General features: G+C 43.0%; 1 protein-coding gene across 1 annotated transcript in view; it reads right to left on the bottom strand.

The window, feature by feature from the left end:
- Positions 1 to 21,900, bottom strand: part of Dnah3 (dynein axonemal heavy chain 3) — a 168,277-nt gene that overhangs the window by 50,249 nt on the left and 96,128 nt on the right. Inside the window, exons 41-43 of the mRNA XM_057777629.1 lie at positions 9,269 to 9,372; positions 5,568 to 5,862; positions 3,189 to 3,368 (exon numbers count right to left, since the gene is read on the bottom strand). Coding sequence (XP_057633612.1) covers positions 3,189 to 3,368; positions 5,568 to 5,862; positions 9,269 to 9,372 — 579 coding nt within the window. The remainder of the gene's footprint in view (positions 1 to 3,188; positions 3,369 to 5,567; positions 5,863 to 9,268; positions 9,373 to 21,900) is intronic.

The following is a 21,900-nucleotide window of genomic DNA, read 5'->3' as shown; positions in this document are numbered from 1 at the left end:
CTCCCTGTTCTCCTACTCTATAGCTCTGCCATCGATGCGTCAGCCCAGCCGCGTGCAGTCATTTATACTCAATAGTAACTCAACATAGAGATTGGCTTCCGCGGTTCCACTGGCTGCATCAAATGTGCTCTGTAGCCATGAGTGGCTGGGTGGGACCACCGCTTGCTCAGCCTGAATACAGACTGCCTCCACGGTTTGCAGAAGTCATGTTAACAGTGCCTCCTCTGGCACACAAGGTTGCTTTACGCTTTAATATTCCATCCTTATTTATTTATTTTAAAATTTGTTTAGCTATTTTATGTGTAAGTCTGTGCACTCTGTGCATTACCCGATGCCCTGGAGACCAAGGGCATGGGGATCCCTAGAAATTAGAGTCTCGGAGAGTTGTGAGCAATCGTGCGGGTGCTGGGAATCAAAGGCAGGTCCTCTGGAAGAGCAGAGGATATCCTCCATGGCTCCAGTCCCACAGTTTCTAATCATGGATTTCTATGTGTATCTGTGTATGGGTCTGCGCATGGATGAATGCTGGTGTCTGAGGACTCCAGAAGAGGTCATTGGATCCCCTGGAGCTGCAGTTACAGGCAGTTGGGAACTGCCCAGCAAGGGTCCCGGGAATTGAACTCAGGTCCCTCCGCAAGATCAACACATGCTCTTCACTGCTGAGCCATCTCGTCAGTCTCACAACACTATTTTTAAAAACTAAAGGAAATGTCTGGTTCCCGTAGAATAGCCAAATAATTAAAGAAGTGTTTTGTAGATAGCGTCTCCTTCACTGCCCTGTTCCCAGGTTAACTACCATGTTCTAACCTGCCCTCTCAGGCCTGTGGAATCCCATTGCTTCCTCCTGCTTTCTTCTGCATATGTGCAGAGCTTACAGGTCCTGTAGCTGTCTTGGCTTTGTTCCTAATCATTAGTATTTTGGGAACTGGGGCTCTGTAAGTTGTTTACATTGATATACTGATTTGGGAAGAGCCAAAACTTGGAGTTCCATTACTGCTGTCTTTTCTCCAAAATTCCTCCTTCAGTTTTTCATATACATATAACACATATATATGTAAATATGTAGTTTCTGTGTTTTTCCCACACACGTGTATTATAATTTTATGTATGTGGGCATACATATAAACATGTACATATAGGGGGCTTGAGAGATGACTCAGTGATTAAGAGCACTGGCTGTTCTTCCAGTGGACCCAGGTTTAATTCTCAGTACCCACATGGGGCTCACAACCATCTGTAACCCCAGGCCTAGGGCATCCAACACCCTCTTCTGGACACTATGGATACTGTATGCACATGGTACACAGGTGAAACACTCATCATATAAAAGTAAATAAATAGCTTTAAAATACACATATGTACATTTTTCTTGTTAAAAAGTTAACAATAGATTGATTTTTATGTGTCTGTGTGTGCACTTGGTATTCATGTGTTCATGTATGTGTGTGCATGAGTGTGTCTGTTTGGTATATGTATTGATGTGTAGGTATGTGCCTGTGTCTGGTATGAATGTGTTCTTGCATGATCATGTTGATGTGTGTGTTTGGTATTTGTGTATTCATATGTGGGTATGTTTATGTGTGTATTTATGTGTAAACCATAGGTTAATGTTGGGTTCTCTTTTTTAAATCTCTTTGTACCATTGTGTGTGTGTGTTAGTGTGCATGTGTGTGTATATGTGTATGATCTATGTACTTGTACATAGAGGTATATATACATGTACATGTTGGTACACGTGTGTGTATATGTATACATGTGGAGGTTGACTGATATTTTCTATGTTGCTGATTGGTAGGTATATGAATTCGAGGGCATCACTCAGTATTTTGACGAAAAAAATAGTACTTAACGTAAATTTATGCTTTCTTTGTGCTTGGCAAACATGGACTATTTGTTGCCACGTTCTCAATCACTGTGCTGGCAATAATCATAATACTTTGCCTTGAACTTCAGTTTCTCCATCTGAATACTAATAACTGGCATTATAGGCTAGGTTGTTGGTTTCCTACTGAATACAATTTCACTAAACATCAGCATTGGGGGCTAGAGAGATGGCTCAGTGATTAAGAGTACTTGTTGCTCTTGGGGGGGGACGACTCAGGTTTGGTCCTCAGCACCAGATGGAGGCTTATACCTTTCTATAACCTCAGTTCCAGGGGATCTGGTACTCTCTCCTAGCCTCCACAGGCACCAGGCATGCATGCAGTACATTATATATATGTATTAAATATATTACATATGTAATATATATGCTGGTATACATGCATGAACACATGTATACCAACACATATATTATATATAATGCACTGCATATATATCCATATAAGCAAAACACTCATACGCATACAATAAAAATAAATCTTTCTAAAAGCATCAACATCAAATGTAATCATCCCATGACAGTGACAGATTACAGTGGAAACAAGATCGCTGTGCCAACCATGAAAGCGACCCAGTTCCCTCTTCCACAGCTAATACGAGTGACTCAGCTTCTTTACCAAGTGACAGCATTGGGCTCTCTTCATTTTTACAGACTTCTGGATAAAAATTAAGACACTGACTCATCATATCATCCTCACTTCCTGAGAGGACCCAGTCCAGAGTGGAACACTGTTTCCTTTCTCCCCTTAGGTCACCCCACAAACCCACTCAGCTCCCTCCACCTGGCACTTCCTGAGCCCCCATGGGTCCAGTGCTGTGCTTGATATCATGTGATTACAGACATGCTCCTGGCAGTTGCTGAGGACCAGCTTCCATGACAGGCACTGTGCAGAGATCCTGTCTATGGCTGAACTTGAAAACTACCCATTCGTATGTGTTCTGGAAGCACATTCCTGCTTGAACGAGCCAAAGAAAACCGTAGTATAAAAAACTCCCTATGGCTTCAAGGTTCCCTAGACTTTGCCGTGCTCAGATCCAAGCCAAATGCAGCCGAGTTGCTCTCCTCTTCTTATGGAACCCCTTTTTTGGTGAATGCACAAAGACTTCCTCACGGACTCTGGTCATCTTCCCATCCCACCACATGCATCTTCCAACTTGAAGTCTGGTGCTAACCCAAACCTTCCCAGCTATGTGCAAAGGCATACTCCACATTTTCTCCTGTCAGAAGGCCCTGAACCAATTCATCCATGATAGCCCACTCTGCAGGGGACTGGAGAGAGAGGAATAAATCCTCTTCCTAGACATACCAGTGATATCATTCCTTCCTCCACCAGGGGGGCCCATGGCAGTCACAAGCAGAACATCCACAATGTCCAGCCTGTTTGTGTCTTTCTTGTCAAACCAGTAACCATGGTCAATCCATTGTCTCAGCAGCTCGATGGGGGGCTGGGCTCCATACACCTCTTTGGCTGGCATGTTGAGGTCATCTGTAGAAGGAAGTCATAGCCACACACACTGTGAGTACATGGGACCCTCTGGTCTTACAGGGGTAACCAATGACTGCTCCCTTCATGAGAAAGTCTGTTTCCAGTGACCCACCCCCATTCTAGACCCAGCCAATAGACATCTTGACCAGATGCAAAAGGGTTTTCTTTCTGCCATTTTTCTTAGCCAAAATACACTGTCTACTGTGTCATAGACATTTTGTTAATTGCTAAGCATATGACAGTGAAGGCCCTGCCAAAAGTTTCCTTTTGTTGTGTTTCTGTCTTGAGACACCCAGGCTTATCTCAAATTGTAACACAAATAATAAAAACCCAGAGACAGAAGTTGGGGTTTGACTCAAAAACCAGAAAAGGAAAATAGTCAAGTCACTAGAGAAATTGTACTTCTAGGGCTGGAGAGATGGCTCAGAGGTTAAGAGCACTGACTTTCTTCCAGAGGTCCTGAGTTCAATTCCCAGCAACCACATGGTGGCTCACAACCATCTATAATGAAATCTGGTGCCCTCTTCAGGGGTGCAGGTACACATGCAGGCAGAGTATTGTATTCATAATAAATAAATAAATAAACAATAAAAAAAAAGAAATTGTATTTCTACCAAGGCTGGGCAACCATAAACTAAGCCAACTGTTTCTCTTTCCTCCCATTTTATATTCCCTCTAGTGCTGGGATTAAAGGCGTTTGACTCCCCAGTACTGGGATTAAAGGTATGAGCTACCACCACCTGAATTTGTTTCTACACTGATCTTGTGTAGCCTGGGGTGGCCTTGAACTCACAGAGATCCATCTCATCTGTCTCCCAAATCCTGGGATTAAAGGTGTATGTCACCATTATCTGACCTCTAGTGGCTTTATTTTTACCTCTGGTTTTCAGGCAAAATTTATTTATGAAAATAATATACCACAACATCTTATACTATAGACATGCTGTCTGCCAACTAACATAGACATTTTAGTGTGATGGGGATTGAACCCAGAACCTCTACATGCTAAGTCAGTCCTGGACCACTGAGTAAGAACCTTTTCTTCTGATTGGGCATTGCAATAGCTGAACTCTGGTGGTAGCAAGGCCTTGAACTAGGGCTTTTGATGAGGCCCAAAATGGCAAGAATGGGATACAGGGTCTCTTAAATGCAAAGACATTTTCCTCCTGGAACACATGGCTCAGTCTTGGTACATGGGAGACACCAAATCCAGCAAAGGCTCTCTTCATTTCTCTTCAACAATTACTGATAGAATGGTCAGTTTGTGTGAGTCAACATTTTAGGAACTTTAGAAAAATAAACTCATGCAAACATGACATTAAAGGACATAGCATTACCTGTGTGTTCGAGGTAAATAATTAAGCCAAACTATACCTAGGGTTGGAAATGATACAGGAGCCCAGCTTGGTTTAGCAGCAAGGCTTAAGCTGGTTTTGGATATGTTATTAAAAAAAGGGTGGGAGACCTGGATGGAGGGGAAGAAAGAAAGGACAGAAGAGAAAGGAAAACTAAAACAGACAAGATTCTTGCCTTTCAGGAGATGATGTGCGTCCACAGGGATATAAATAGAACCACGAAACATATGTTATTAATACACGAGTTAGAAGTACAGGACTCAAGATGACCCAAGGCAGCAGGGGCATTGTGAGTACCTCCTGAGTCAGCAGCCAGGCTAGTACAATCATGATGATGATTAATCTCACTCAGGTCTGAGGCTCAAATGGAAAAAGAAGAAAAAAAAAAAAGAGGAAGTGCTTTGTACAAAGGTGAACGTTGAGAAAACGTCTCTGTTCTTACTTCACAGACATTTTCTAGGCAACTATTGGGTTCCTTTGCTTAGTGACTGCCAACGCCCACTTATCTGCTGTCACTTGGTGACAACTCACATATCTGAAGCAAGTGGACACAAATATCACCTCTGGAGGTGTCAGAGTTTAGCTACCACCACCACAGTCTCCTAGAAATGCTGTTAATTACAAAGAAGGAAAAGGAGAAGCAGAGAGGAAAGGAGAGACAGAAAGGGAGGGAGGGAAGGACAGAGGAACAGAAGGAAGGAACAAAGGAGGGAGGAAAGGCAGAAGGAGGTGAGATAGAGGAGGGGTATTGGATAAACATTTGCTGGAGAGAGTAAGGAAGCTCTGAGCTTCTGCAGCTTAGGTCCAAGGACTTGGTCTACCCAGACCCAAGCCAATGCCTTACCTACAAACACCACTGCCTTCTTCCCTATGGGAGGCCCGAAAAGGCCTTTCCGCCGGCGATCCAGCTTAGCCATGATGATATCTTGGGTCTGGTTGGCTGAAGTTCTGGCAGAGAAATTGATGAAGTTGGGCAAGTAGATATTTTTGGGAAGGTGGAGAAGGAAGTTGTTGGTGATGGCTGATTTGCCAGTGCCGGTAGGACCCACGAACAGTATCGGAATCTCATGGTCCAGGTAGGTTTTTAAGAAGAAGGATTGCCGGGCAGTCTCCATGGTGGGGATGATGAGGTCTGATACCTGTGTTTTTACAAAGATACGAGAAAATCTTGGTCCTGGACCAGGAAGACTGGGCCTTGGGATTCAAGGGATCTGGGTTTGAACTGTAGCTCCATTTTTTAATTATTATTTTTATGATCTTGAGCAACCATTTAACCTTCCAAGGGCCCTCAGTTTCAATTTTGAAATGGGGATAAATGACATTCAATACACAGTTGTCAGATATCGAATGGGACCAAACACATAAAGGTGAGTGCTATGGTCCCTGCGGAAGCAGAGATATAGAAGTTTTCAGTTTGTCTAAGAGACATAGGACCTAAGTAGAAAGGCAGGAATTTGAATCTCAGCTTCTATGATTCCAAAGTCTACATTCTTAATACTAAACTGGCATAAAAACCATTAACCATAAGGATAGGGTCTAGCTTCTATCTTGGAGACTTTCTTTCAAACAAGCAAGATGCCCCTGTCTCCAGCAAGATCCATCTTCCATGTGCCACCATGGCTCAAAGGTTTAGGTGTGTTATGGTCTAGGCCTGGAATGTCATCAAATGCTCAAGTGCTGAAGGTCTGATTTCCAGGGTAGAAATGTTCAGAGGTGAGGTTCTTGTGAAGTAATTGGATCCTGAGGTTCTGACCCCATCAGTAGATTAATCCCTTGATGGGTTCACGACTCATTGCTTTATTGGAAGCTGGTAGACACTTAAGAAATAAGAACCATTGGAGAGGGTAGACGGGTCTTTGGAGCACATATTTTTCAGGACTTTATCCTGTCCCTGTCCTCTTTTTCTCTCTCTGCTCCTAGGTGTCATGAAGTGAATAGGTTTTCTCTGTCAAGCCCTCCTGTAGTAATAGTATACCTTAGCACCAGCTGGGTGATGATGGGGCCCAGAGAGTACAATATAAACCCAGAAGCCACAGTTGGCATTTCCCCTCTAAGTTGACTCTCCAAGACATCCTACCACAGCAACACAAAGCTAATGCAATATAAACCCTGGACTTTTCTTATTCCTGACCCACTTTCCCCATCCTTGAGGTCTGTGTCTCGAAACCTGTGCTCACTGAATCCCTCAAGTTTTCAAGATGGAAACTGAACATATTCTTCTTGGCTCTGAGGATCCTAAATGGGTTTGGAGACCTCAATCATGGCTTCTGGAATCTTTATCACTTTGGGTAGAATATCTTACCTACATTTGAATCCTCTGAGTCCAAAGTCTGTTATCAATCATTTTGGTCACAGCTGATTCTTAGGTGGGACAGGGCAAAGGCTGGGCAGATATGTATTCTACTTAGCGGTCTCATATGTCTAGTTTGAAAAGGAGGAATGAACTTGATCTGCTGCGTTGTGTGGCTCTGGGAAGTACCATTCACACTGCGGTTTGTAAATGTTGTTTCCCCAAACCAAACTTGACCTTGACTTGGGTGACACCAAATCTATGCAACTTGTAAGCCTTTGCAAACAAAAGCTTAGCTTCTTTGAGAAACAATTTGACTAGGTGAAAGGAAGCGGATGGATGTGTTCATAGAGCAGAGAAGGATCAAGTCTAGTAAGAGGATGCATTCAAGGATGTCATGTTTGTAGCATCCTGAAGTCTTCCCTGGAACCCTTTAAGACATGGTAAAAAACAGGCTGCAAGCAGGCCGGGATTCTCCATGAAGTCACCCGTCCCTTTAGCAATGCTGAATGCAGAACCAGGTTCAAGATGCCCATTTTGTAGTTGAGACCAGGAAGTTGAAGCCAGCTGGCTTTCACCCAGGGTTATTTTCAGCTACTTGAATGCTTGTTTGACAAGGGGAAAATACCCACTGGAGCTGAAAATACTTTCTACACTGGGCTCCTGTCCATATGAACTTAGTACAATTTCAAATCCACGAAATTCAGACCACAGAGCTGTATAAGGACAATTTGAGCTGAGGATCTCAGTGCTGGGGTTTCTTTCAGCACTAGCTCCTAGAGTGTGTGCCCTGAGAGCAGCAGAGTCTCCCTGCCAAAGGCATCTCTAAAAGCATCTGTGGTCCTGCCTGGTTTATCGATGGCCTCACATTACCATCTGTTGCCATCTGTGACCCCACTCTGAAGAGCTGCATAGTCACCTCAGAAAGATCAATAACATCTACTAGGTTGTACTAATAGAGGCACAGGAGTGCTCACTTTGTGTATTCTCTGTAGGAGTGAATATATGTGAATTAGCTACTACCCAGAAAATTCATTGATTAGAACCTGTGTTTTTGAATTCTGCTGGAGGAAATCTTTGTCTGAGGATATCAAATAGATTTTTAAGGCTTAGATGACCAAGAGGTAATTATGATCCATAAGGATAATGACAATAATCAGAATAGTGACAAACACCTTTCTAACACCTACTATGTGCCACATGGGTGTGCATACTATCTTCAATCTTGGTGATCATCTTTTATTGTTTTTTCTTCCATTATATGATTGGGTAAACTGAGGCAAGGAGCTTGAAGCCCACATAAGGAATCTAGGTCTCTCTGCTCTTAAACTCTATGCTTTTGAGGGTTTGATCTTTGCAAAGCTCTTCCTGGAAAGGCTCACAGGGAGCTTGATGGAGGAAGGTCATTGGCTAATAAAGAAACTGCCTTGGCCCATTTGATTGGCCAGCCTTTAGGTGGGTGGAGTAAACAGAACAGAATGCTGGGAGGAAGAGGAAGTGAGCTAAGATGCTATTTCCTCTCCTCTCTGAGGCAGACGCCATGCCGCTGTGCTCCAGAGCAGATGCGCTGAAGCTCTGACCCAGGATGGACGTAGGCTAGAATCTCCCCGGTAAGTGAATCTTGGGGTGCTACACACATTATTAGAAATGGGCTAGTCCAGGTGCAAGAGTTAGCCGAGAAGAGGCTAGATATAATGGGCCAAGCAGTGTTTAAAAGAATACAGTTTGTGTGTTGTTATTTCGGGGCATAAGCTAGCCAGGCAGCTGGGAGCTGGGTGGCAGAAAGCAGTCCGCAGCTCCCTTCTACAGGAGCTGGTAGTTCTCGACGTGGGAAGTCCTTCTGTATATGTGTTGCTTTTATCAGTTAATAAAGAAGCTGCTTTCGGCCAGTGGCTTAACAGAATTTAGCCAGGCTTGACGAGATATACAGGGAGAGAGTAGGCAGAGTCAGTGAGAAGCCATGTACCCACCAGAACAGACACATGTACCCACCAGAGCAGACAGATGCCAGAACTTTGCCTGGTAAGTCACAGCAACGTGGCAATACACAGATTAATAGAAATGAGTTAATTTAAGATATGTATTAGGTAGAAATAAGCTTAAGTTATTGGCCAAACAGTATTGCAAATAATACAGTTTCTGTGTGATTATTTCAGGCCTGGGCAACTGGGAAACAAACAAGTGGCCTCCCGCCAACAGTTCTTCCCCCTGGAAGGGTCCTTGGGAAATTCCAGAAGCCATGGCATTTCTTTTACCTTTGCGTTTGCAGGGATAGTCTCCTCTTCTTTGGTGATATATTCTGTCCATGCATTCCAGTGTCCACCACCTTGTTTGAGGAAGTAAAAATCATAGATGCTTCCTGCACCCAAGGAAACAGAACATGCCATTTAGCAGATCAAGGTTAACTTTGTATTTGAAGAGTTTGACTGCTCTAGCTATAGGCATCTAAAACACATAACTAACAGGCCCGGACAACCGTGGGAACACTTACCTGTCACTGGTAACTACAAACTGGAGCAAAAAATGGAAAAGACCAGTGTCTTTATTATCCATATAAAATGATAAGTGAAGATTATGTAAAATTTTTCTTATTTTTGTTCTTTGAGACAGGGATCTGCTCTGTAGTAATGTTCAATTGCATTGGGCTTGGACTCACTATGTAGCCAAACCTAGCTTACAACTTATTTTTAAAAGTACATGAATTTGTTTAATTACCTGTGGGAAAGGCATGTCATAGCATGTGTGTGGAGGTTGGAGGACAATTTATGGAAGTCAGTTTTCTCTTTCTACCATGTAGGTCCCAGGGGGTTCAAACTCAGGTTGTCACCCTTGACAGCCATCTGGCAGCTCCCTAGCTTTAAACTTGTGATGCTCTTACCTCAGCTTTCCTAGTGCTGGCCTTACACACTCAGTTAAATTATTCCTCTCTCCCCCCGCCTCCCTGTATGCCTAGTGTATGTACTTGTTAGTATGAACATGCGCATGTATGTAAGCAGATATGTATGCACATATGTACTCATGACTGTGGGAGTCAGAATTGATGTCACGATAGCTCTCTGCCTTTATTATTTTGAGACAGAGTTGTCACTGAACCTGAAGCTCGTTGACTCTGAGAGACTGATTGCCCAACGAATTTCAGGGCTCTGCCTGTCTTTGTGGCCCTCAGCACTGGGGTTACAGGCATGTACCATGGTGCTGGCATTTTATGTAGATTCTGGGGATTCGAACTCAGGCCCTCATGCTTGGGTGGCAGGCACCTAATTGACTGAACCATCTCCACAGTCCCTCAAGCCAAATTTTTCTTAATAATAAAAACAACACTTTTTAAATAACAAAAGTAATAAATCACTCTAAATCTCTACTTGTATAGCAATTTCCTCTCAGGTAAAACCTCCATCTCGGAGGGAAGGTTTAGAGACAGGATGTTCTAAGGGGAGGTGAAACATTCCATCCTGCAGGAAAGCTCCCTCAGCTCGGGAAGCAAACAACTCAAAGGCCCTGAAACCAACCAGATACTCTAGTTCTCCCGTTCCCAAGCATATATGAGCGGTGAGGACTGCGGAGAGAGACTCAGACCAACAGCTTCCTGAAGAGGACACTCTCCAGTCTGTTCACTGTCTGCACACCGCCGTGCAGTGTGCTCCAGGTCTCCAGCTTTTGTGGACTCACACTCACGCTGGGGTGGGCTTTAGTGACGCAGCTGTCTCTGACACAGTTCTGCTCCCATAAGCATCCCCTCACCCCTATTCCTGAAAGGTAACTCAATGAAACTCATTGCTTCACCAATTTGGACTTTGGTGCTATCCTTACTGTGGTCCATCACTGGCTGCGCGTAGGAACAAGTCGATGTCCGTTCCCGTCTCACCAGGAGTAGTGCCACATAAAAATCTCACACGGAGAAATAACCTTTCGATGATAGTTCCTGCAGCCCATCCTCCAGGGGCACTAATGTACTAGAGATGCAACCGTACACTGCCGAGAAACTATTTTACAAGAATGGGATCACATGACATGTGCAGTTTTAAAACAATGATATTAGATTTACCTATGTGTATTGGGAAAGCCGGTAATCCCAGTGTTCAGAAAGCTAAGGCAGGAGAGGTACCATTTTGAGGCCAGTCTGGGATACATGGTAAGATCTTGTCTCTCACAAAAGATGTTTAACTTTTCTTCGTTGGAGCAGAAGACTTTGAAGCAGAGGAGGCTCTTGAGCTTCAGAGACTCATTATTCACTGTAAGAATACTCCACAAAGGTGTGTGCATGTGTGCATGCCTGTGTGCGTGTGTGTGCACGTGCATGTGTGTGTGTGATTGGTCCTTCAGGCGTCCAGCTGAGAATGCAGGCCCCATGCCTGGACAGTCCTTTCCAATGTCCAGTGCACACTCACTTCAAACCTGAGTCTGCATTTCCCTGCACCTCCAGCTCTGACCAGGCTTCCCCTTGCTGAACAGTGCACTGTCTGCTTCAACGTTCTTACCCACCGTCTAGCACATGGGTGGCATTGGTCTTGGGCTCCCCGAGAGTGGTGCTCAGAGGGTCTTGTGCCGGCAAGCCACCGACTCAGCAGGGGTTTCTCAGCAAGCTGAGCAGACAGAGCTTTCCTAAAGTCTCTTTTTCCTCTGCTGCCGCTACAGGCATCTATTCTCTTTCTCCTCTCTGACTTTTTTTTCACTTTAAAAATGTCTTTTACTGAGAACTTAGCACCAGCTTTCTGAGGTTATTTGTCTTGAGCTGCGGCTCTGGTAACTCATGCTGGCTGGCAGGGAGGGGCTCCTCAAACCATGCTAACTCCTCCACGATAGACTTCATTTTCCCCCTTGTTCTATTTTGGTCAAGTTTCCTATTTTGCTTTGCTGTCGATGTAAAGACTCTCAGCCCTTGTCCACCTCTTCTGCTAGCTGCCATCCTGTACTCCTGAGAAGTCTATGGGCTGCCGCCTCCACTGCTGTCTCCAGACATCCAAGTCACGTTCTAAAACTTTTAAAATAAAAGATTTGTTTATTATGTACACAGTGTTCTGCCTGCATGCATCCCTGCAGGCCAGAAGAGGGCACCAGATCTCATTACTAGTGGTTGTGAGCCACCATGTAGTGCTGGGAATTGAACTCATGCCCTTTGGAAGAGCAGCCAGTGCTCCTAACCTCCGAGCCATCTCTCCAGTCTGAGTCTTCTAAAAGTTTTATAGCTTCACCTCTTGCATTTAGGTGTGGTGTATTTTGAATTTAATTTTGGTATGGAATAAAGTAAAGGTTAAATTCTTCCTTTTCCACATGTATATTCAGTTGTGCTAACACTATTTGCTGAAAGATCCTTTTTGCTATTTAATTATCTGAGCACCACTGTCAAAAATGAAGTCACCATAAATATGAGGGTGTAGATTAGGGTCTCCGTTCCATTCAGTTAAGCAGTGTATTGTTTTACTAGTTAAGGGAAGCAGTTGCCATTTCTAGACAATCTGAGTACTACACTTTTCCCCCTGAAGCGTACCCACATTTTCTGAGTCGTGAACTCACTTCCTTCCCACCTTAGTCAAGGTGCACTCTACTCCCATAAGTTCGGCTCACATCCATGCCAGCGTGATTTCAGAATGTGCAAGCTAGTAGTTACTGACCCGCCCCCTCACCTGAGCCCCTCCAGCTTTATGATAGGGTTCTCTTGGTTCTCTTGGTTCTCTTGGCCTTGTCTGCGGCCGGTCACTGGTGCCACCACTGTCTGCTTTTCTCCCGAGTACTGACTATTGCCAGTAAGAAGTCTCAGACGTTTTGGCAACTCTCCCACATTCCTCCTTTACAATAGCATTTCATTATTAGGTTATTGGAGTGGTGGGTTGAGCAGTGCAGCATACCAGAATCTTTCTCTTTCTCTTTCTCTTCTCTTCTCTTCTCTTCTCTTCTCTTCTCTTCTCTTCTCTTCTCTTCTCTTCTCTTCTCTTCTCTCCTCTCCTCTCCTCTCCTCTCCTCTCCTCTCCTCTCCTCTCCTCTCCTCTCCTCTCCTCTCCTCTCCTCTCCTTTTCTCCTCTCCTCTCCCCTCCCCTCCCTTTCCCCCCCTCTCCTCCCCTCTCTTTCTTCTTCTTTCCTCTCCTTTCCTCTCCTCTCCTCCTTTTCTCCCCTCCCCTCCCTTTCCCCTCCCCTCCCTCCCCCACTTTGTCCACTGCTTTGCAGTGTCTACAGAATTAAATCACAGCTCTTTCTTAAGTCATTGCTTCAGTATTTTTAAAGAATGCTTGTGCTATTGATTTCATCACATATTAAGGAGTGCAGCTTATCATTCCACATCACCTCCAGCTTTACTCAGAAGTCATTCTGGTATGACATTTTTATCTTTCTATTTTTGGGGTTTTTTGAGACAGAGTTTCTCTGTGTAATCCGGACTATATAGTAAGAACCTATCTCAAACATAAGACAGAACAAACAAAAACAAAAGCAAGGGTTGAGGTTTTAGCTCAGAGATAGAGCACGGGCCTAACATTCCCCAAAACTATAGCATTATAGACACTATGTAAAAGGATGTAACAGCAGACAGATCTGTAGGGAAAAAGTACATTTTGAGAACTAAAATGCCTGTAACAGGGTGGTGTGAACTAAGGGCATTTTCTCACCAGTCTTCTTTGAGAGATTTAGTTTTATAAGAAAGTAAGAAGAGACTAAAAGCATGTGCCAGTAATATATTTTTCTTCTTCTTTTGTGATGTTGGGCTAGTTTGTGGCCTGATTCAGGAACATTTAGGCCAAAGAGCAGAGATTTAACTAAAGCTGGGCTACCAGCTATGTAATTTGGCCAGCGCTACCATTTTGCACATCTGTGAAGCAGATCTGAGTCTAAGCCAGGCCTAGAAAACCACGGTGGAGATGGACGGAGTCGTCCGTATCTGTCAAGCATCTGAAGGAGCCGTGGGCATACAGGAAGGCATCTGCCGATGCTGTTCTGGGCCTCTGCTTTTCATTAGAATCGCTTTTGTTTCCTTTGCCTTATGACTGTCATTCAAACTCTGGTCCAGGGGAAGAAGGAGAACAGAGCAGAAATCGAAGAGAATAAATGCTGTTACCTCTGAGCATCAAGGCACCTCTGCTTCCTTCCCCACCTGAAGAATAAAGCAAACTTTTCGACTGATAAGTGACCTTTCAAAGGTCACACAATGGTAGCTGACAGAGGGAAATGCGACATTATCTGGACAGAAAAACCCTGGCTGATAAACAAGGATCTCTCAATGATGCCAACCCAACCTTGACAGATCCCTCGAGAGGTCGGCTTGCTTTCCTTAAAGAATACTCCTAAACGTAGTTTGCCTTTGCTCTTATTGGCAATATCCATTCACCCTCATGATTCCTAGGTTGATGTGGGAGACCCCTCTGTTTGCTATGAATGTTTTGTTGCCATTGGTTAATAAAGAAACTGCTTTTGGCCAGTGGCTTAACAGAATATAGCCAGGCTGGAAGAGAGATATTTATAGAAAGTAGGTGGGGTCAGGGAGAAGCCATGTAGCCACCACAGGAGACAGACACCTCTGCTGGAGCCTGCTGAAACTTTGCCGGGAGGCCATGACCTTGTGGTCATGCAGAGATTAATGGAGATGGATTAGTTTAGGATATAAGAGCTAGCTAACAATATGCTTAAGCTACCAGCCAAACAGTATGGCAATTAATATAGTTTCTGTGTGTGATTATTTCTGGTCTGGGTGACTGGGAAATGAACAAGCAGCCTCTCTCAACACTAGATCATGAAAATCCAAGAAAGCAGCATCCCATGACGTCAGAGTTTACACATAGAAATTTAGCCCCTATGCTTGTGAAAAGGTTGCAAAGGATGTGAAGGGTCTTCGGGGGATTATAAGAAAGTGAGACCAAATGCAGAGGCTATGTGTTACATAATTGCACGTACATGAACCACTAAATCCTTAGCTGCCCGTGAGTGAGGAGAACAGAGATGAACTGAAAACGTTCACGAAGGATCTTGCAGGGGTGATAAAGCCGGGTTGTGGTGATGGCTGCATTGGGTCAGTTTCCTAAGTCACTGATTTGTATAATTAACTGGGGCAATCACAATATGAAAACTATGACTTAATAGAGTTTGCAACATAAAAAGTGCACCCAGCCCTTAAAGGCATGCCCCTTTGGTGATAAGTGGGGTCTGGTTAGGAGTGTCTTGATTTGCTACTATTTAGGTAGGCAAAAAGCAATAAAAGAACTGTGTCCCTGCGAGGAAACACTGAAAGAATCCTGGTAGACTCTCTTCTAAGTAGAAAGCAGGTGAACTGGATGAAAAAAAGATGCACCAGTTTGAATAACATCTCCCAAAGGCCTATGTGTTAAACCCTTTTGAAGTGGGTGGAGCCTTTCAGAGTCAGGAGCCAGTAGAAGGAAGCAAGGCCGTTGGAAATACGTTCCCACAGATGCCAGCTCTTCCTACTCCTCCTTCTGGTTTCCTGGTCACCAGGAGGTGAGCGGCTTTCTGTGCCCTGTGCTGCCTCATCTCAGGCTGCACACTAAATGACTCTGGGCTGAGGTAGCCAAAGCTGCGAGCCTTCTTCTAAAGTTGAGCATCTCAGGCGTCTGTAATATCTGTAATGGGAAACTGGCTAGCACAGAGAGGAATCAAGTGAGCTCAGGAAGAAAGGAAAGGAAGCCTGGTATCTTCCCCATGACTGCTTAAAAATGTACTGAAAATTAGGCGGCTGTTCTCCTGCTTGTCAGCTACTGTTCCAGAAGGATGGTGGAACCATCCCCTTCCTCCCCCTTCATTCCACCATTTTCCCATAGTTGAGAGGACAAGAGGATCATGGGGCACAGTGAGAAAGGGGGATGTGGAGGGTCATAGCAAATGGCACTGTAGATTCAGAGAGGTGGCCTCCAAAGGACGGAGCCACAGAATCCTTATGCACAGACGAAACAAACAGAAAAGGCTGCTTCTAACAGATGGCATTAGTTGATCATATGTTGTCACTGGATCCCGGCCAATCGACTGTTCTTTAATCTAGAGCATACAGTCCCTTGGATTCATTTTAAAGATATCCTATGAATATTATTTATTCAGATCATAATTAAAATCAATGATAAGTTTGAAAACTATCAGGAAGAGAGTAGTTATCATGGGGACAAAAGTAATTTTCTAAACATTTGTTTGCAGTGGTTACTTGAGGTGGGTCATTTTAGTTTTGCCAACAGCTTTTTATTGCATATTTCTTTTATGTATATGTGTGTGTGGTATGTATGTATATGTGTGTTCACATGTGTGAGTGTGTCTATATAGGTACCTGTGTGCTTGTGGCCCAAAGTTGCTGTTGGAAATCATGATAGATTCCTTCTTATTGGTTTCAAAGAAAGCTCTCTCAATCAAGCCTAGATATTTTCAATATGACTAGTCTAACTAACCAGCTTGCTCTGGGGATTTGCTGTTTCCACCTTCTGAGGCTGGAACTCTAGATGACCTGCCACATATACTGGGAATTTTATGTGGGTTCTGGGGATCCAATCTTCATTTGCTTGTGTGGCAAATACTTGAGGCACTGAATCATATCCCCAGCCCACTAAAGCCCTTTCTGAATCAAAGCTACTGGGTGGCTTACAACCATGGAGTATGTGAAGAAGCCAGTTGACAGTGTGTGCTAGCAATTCTGGTTTCCTGGGTGTTACACAGTTGACAGGGACAAAGAAAGAGGAGATGAGGTCATCAGAGTGCTCATGACATTCTAGAAGAAGTTACCTGGGAAAAGAGTGGCAACTCTTTATGTCACTGGCCCTCTTGATGCAAAGAGGAAGGGAAGATGTTGTTGTAGAGTGGACCAAGAGTGGAGTCAAAGGCAACTTGTGAACTATGTCTGCAGACACAGAGAATAAACAGACTCACCTTGAGGGCAGAGGAAAGCAGAAAATAATACATGGAAATGCAGTATAAATAAAAAGTGGAGGCCAACCTGAGGGGTGCATCCCTGAAATGTGTTCAGGATGTGACCTAGCTTCAGGAAATGGCTTAGCATCCTTAGCAAGCTGCAAAAGGCATCAGTTAGAAAAACAAAAACAAAACAGGAACAGAAAATCAGAAGGAGAAAATAAGCTGAGACGAGATGGAAGGGTGCGATCACAAGTGAGATGTCCAGTCTACCAGGAACAATGACAAGGGTGACAGGGATGCTCAGCAATCGATAACACTTGGTTCAGACTATTATATGATACCTATATAAAACTATAACACAATTATGCTATTTTTATACTATATAGCATCACTATACTATAAAGTATCTTAAGTATTTAATATGCAATTACTCCTTTAATTCTTCCAGGAACACCACAGATATGCTCTATTATTGTTGTACATATTTTAGACTGTGGAAACGGAGAGAGGCTAAGGAATTTGCTTCAAGTATGCCAACTAGTAAGTGTGGGAGCCAGAATCCCAGCCTTGGCTGTTTCATTCTGGGCTCTGCTTTTAATCGTTATGTAAAATAATGGCAGGAAGCAAAATATGCAAAGATTTGATTAATATTATTCAAGGTGGACAGGAGGCTAATTGAAGTTGTGGGTGACTGATATTAAAATGAAAACCCACCACAAAAGGACAAAACAAAAACCAAGGAAATGTGATATAATAGATACAGAAGCCAGAAAATACGGCTTCCCTCGCTGACTAAACAGAAGCATCACATTCCAGGCAGAATGAATAAAAGGAGACCTATGTCTAGACATAGTCTGTCAAAACAAAAACAAAACACAACCTACAATAGAACATTAAATAGAGAACACATGAACAACAAACTACCACTATCTATAAAATTCAGCCTCACTTCCACTAAAGAGAGAAGAAAATTCAATTACATTCTGTTTGCACATTTCAAATATGAATAGAATGACAAAACACACAGGGAAAAGTGGATAGTGCTAAGAAGAAATGGGCACGTCCATATTATAATTGGAACCATTTGAGAGCCTCTATCAGTCATTAACAGCGAGAAAATGAGTCAGAGGTAGTTAAAATGAACACGGCCATCATCAACCAACTGAATGCACATGATACTTATGCATCACTTTATCTGAAAACAGCAGACGATGCATTCTTCTCAAACTTGCATGGAATGTTCACCAAGACAGGCCACATTCTTGGCTATAAGACATTTAACACATTTAAAATAATAGAAATCATTCACTATACATTCCTGGAACACAGTAGAATTAGAACAGAAATCAGTAAGAGAAAGATAGCTACAAAATCTTGAAGTCCTTCAAGATTAGATGAAATTGACACACGGATCAACAAAGTTCCAAGGGCTAAGGAGATGACTCAGGGCTCAGAGGTTAAAACTCTGCTGCTGCCTAGCCAGCAATGATGGAGATCAGAGTTCGGATCCCATGTAATGCCAGGTTGGGCTTGGTGGGCTACCTGTAAGTTCAGCACTCAGAAGGTGGAGGTGGGATTCCCACAGCAAGCTGGCTAGACAGACTAGCTATACTTACAAGCTCTATGTTCAAGTGAGAGACTCTGCCCCCATAGATAAGGTGGAGAGTAACCAAAGATAACCAACATCAACTGTGTATCTCCATACACACATATGCCCAGGTATCCATAGACATGTGCTCATGCATACACACAGACACATACTGCATACACACGAGGAAAAAAGTATCAAAAGAAATTTAAAAATATTATGACCTAAATACAAATTGAAATATGGTTCAATACCTATGGGATGTGGTGGAAGCAATCCATGAGATTTTTAGCAAAAAGAGAAATATCTAAAAATCATCAATGGAAACACATTTTAGAAAACTAGAAAAATAAGGGCAAACTTAATCCAAGATAAATAATGAAATCATAGCAGAAAACAATAAAATTGGTAACAGAAAATTACTTGAGAAAAATCCACAAAACCCAAAGCAGTTAATTGCTGCGGGACAATGGTCCATATCCTGTCACTTGTATTTTATATAAACGCTGATTGGCCAGTAGCCAGGCAGGATGTATAGGCAGAGCAATGAGAATTCTGGGAAGAGGGAAGTTTCAGTCTGCAGTTGTCATCCAGACGCAGAGGAAACAAGATGTAACTGCTTTGCGCTACTTGAACTGCAGGACTGGGTGGGACAGAGACCTCAGTCAACAGTTAATCTTTTTTTTCTTTTTAAACTGATTTTTATTGAGCTCTATATTTTTCTCTACTCCCCTCCCTACCTCTCTCTCCCTTCAACCTTCCCCCAAGGTCCCCATGCTCCCAATTTACTCAGGAAATCTTGTCTCTTTTTACTTTCTACTTCCTATGTAGATTATATCTATGTAAGTCTCTCTTAGTATCCGCATCGTTGTCTAAGTTCTCTGGGATTGTGGTTTGTAGGCTGGCTTTCTTTACTTTATGTTTAAAAACCACCTATGAATGAGTACATGTGATAATTGTCTTTCTGTGTCTGGGTTACCTCACTCAAAATAATGTTTTCTAACTCCATCCATTTGCCTGCAAAATTCAAGCTGTCGTTATTTTTTTCTGCTGTGTAGTACTCCATTGTGTAAATGTACCACATTTTTCTTATCCATTCTTCGTTTGAGGGACATTTAGGTTGTTTCCAGGTTCTGACTATGACAAACAATGCTGCTATGAACATACTTGAGCACATGTCCTTGTGGCACGATTGAGCATCCTTTGGATATATATCCAAAAATGGTATTACTGGGTCTTGAGGAAGGTTGTTTCCTAGTTTTCTGAGAAATCACCACACTGACATCCAAAGGGGCTGTACCAGCTTGCATTCTCATCAGCAATGCAGAAGTGTTCCCTTTACCCCACATCCTCTCCAGCATAAGTTGTCATCAGGGAAAAGATCTTTTTTTTTTTTTTTTTTTTTTTTTTTGGATTTTCGAGACAGGGTTTCTCCATAGCTTTTGGTTCCTGTCCTGGAACTAGCTCTTCTAGACCAGGCTGGCCTCGAACTCACAGAGATCCGCCTGCCTCTGCCTCTCGAGTGCTGGGATTAAAGGCATGTGCCACCACCGCCCAGCTCAGGGAAAAGATCTTTACTAACCCCACACCAGACAGAGGTCCGATCTCCAAAATATACAAAGAACTCAAGAAATTAGTCACCAAAAGAACACATAATCCAATAAAAAAAAATGGATAGAGAACTAAACAGAGGAATCTAAAATGGCTGAAAGACACTTAAGGAAATGTTCAATATCCTTAGTCATCAGAGAAATGCAAATCAAAACAACTCTGAGAGCCCATCTTACACCTGTAAGAATGGTCAAGATCAAAAACAGTTAATCTTTGAGAAGGTTAATAAAACTGATACACTCTCAGACCAATTTTATCAAGAACAAAGGAAAAAGACAGTTTGTTCATATCAGGAGTAAAAGAGAGGTCATTGCTGCTAATTCCATGGAGATTGAAAAGATAGTGAAGGGATGCATGCAAGGTTATCACATAAATTTGATACTTTAAATAAAATAGGCTTAATTCCTTGAGAGATAATCTATCAAAATTAACATAAAAAGAAATAGATAATTTGTATATGTCCTTATTCATTAATAAAAAAAAACCCTGAATCCACAGTCAATGCCTTCAAAACCAACCAAACAAAAAACAACACAGCAGAAGGGTAGCATGGGTTTATTGGTGATCTATACCAAAGACTTCAGAAATGATATCAAATGTCCATCATCTCTTCTAAGAAACACACCTCTTCCTGTAAGGTCAACATCACCCAAATGCTAAAGCCAAAGATCTTACAAAGGATAACTATTTCTCATCCACATACATAGTCCCTGACAAAATCAGCAAATTGCCCAAGTGGTACTGACTCTAAGTATGTAAAGCTGGCTCAACATTTGTAAGTTGACTGTAATTCACGTTATTAACATGCGAAAAAAGAAAAATCATGTGCCATATGCTTTTCATAGAATTTGATAAATCCAACACAAACTAGAGTCTTCTGAGAGGCGGCAACCCCAACTGAGAAAATGCCTCCATAGTATTGGGCTGTAGACAAGCCCATGGGGCATTTTCTTAATAGTGGTTGATGTGAGAGAGCCAGGATCATTGTGGGTGGGGCTGTCCCTGAGCTCGTGGTCCTGGGCTCTATTAGAAAGTGAGATTGAGCAAGCCAGAAGGAGCATGCTAGCAAACAGCACTGCTCCATGGGCTGTGCATCAGCTCCTGCCTCCAGTTCCTGCCCCGCTTGAGTTCCTGCCCCAAATGCTTTTGATGAAGAACTGTTATATGGAACTGTGAGTGAAATAAACTCTTTACTCTTCAAATGGCTTTTGATCATGATGCTTCATCACAGCAGTAGAAAAGTACCTGAGACAAATTGGTACCAGGAGAGTTGGGTTTTGCTATGACAGACCTAAGCATGTTATTTTGGGGAGGATTGTGGAAAGACCTTGGAACTGTGGGCTAGAGAATCCATTGAGTATTGAGAGCTCAGTGGGCTGTTCTGTAGGAGCTTAGACAATAAGAATGATGATGTTGAAGATGATGGAAGCCTGGGGAAGTTCAAGGGGAAGTTTAGAAACTGTCTCAGGGCCATTGTTATTTTAAATAAGGAATCTGTGGTACATGTTTAGCTGGGCTGTGGAATCAGTTGTGAGTAACAAGAGACCAGCACCATGAAGTGAAACCTTTGCTCTGTTGGGACAATTGATTCTGGTTAGCTGGAGCTGAGGAATTAGAAATGATTTCTAGGAAGAGACCAGCACCACTGAGGTGAAATCTTCTGGGAAGTGTTTGTTCAGGGTCAGTGCATAGAAGCTGTATTCTAGAGGTTGCCTAGGTTTTACCTTGAGCTGGCAGCCAAATTTGTTAATGTGTAAGAGACTTCCAGGTGGTATTCATTTTTACATGAAGGGGTCATTGGAGAGCATTTGAGGTTTGGCACCATGAAGAGGGCCTAGAAGAGGCTACTGGTGAAAGTGC

This window comes from Chionomys nivalis, chromosome 8, assembly GCF_950005125.1.
Source record: "Chionomys nivalis chromosome 8, mChiNiv1.1, whole genome shotgun sequence".
NCBI classification, from domain to species: domain Eukaryota; kingdom Metazoa; phylum Chordata; class Mammalia; order Rodentia; family Cricetidae; genus Chionomys; species Chionomys nivalis.
Note: the sequence above shows the minus strand (reverse complement) of the source record. Positions and strands in the feature narration are given on the sequence as shown.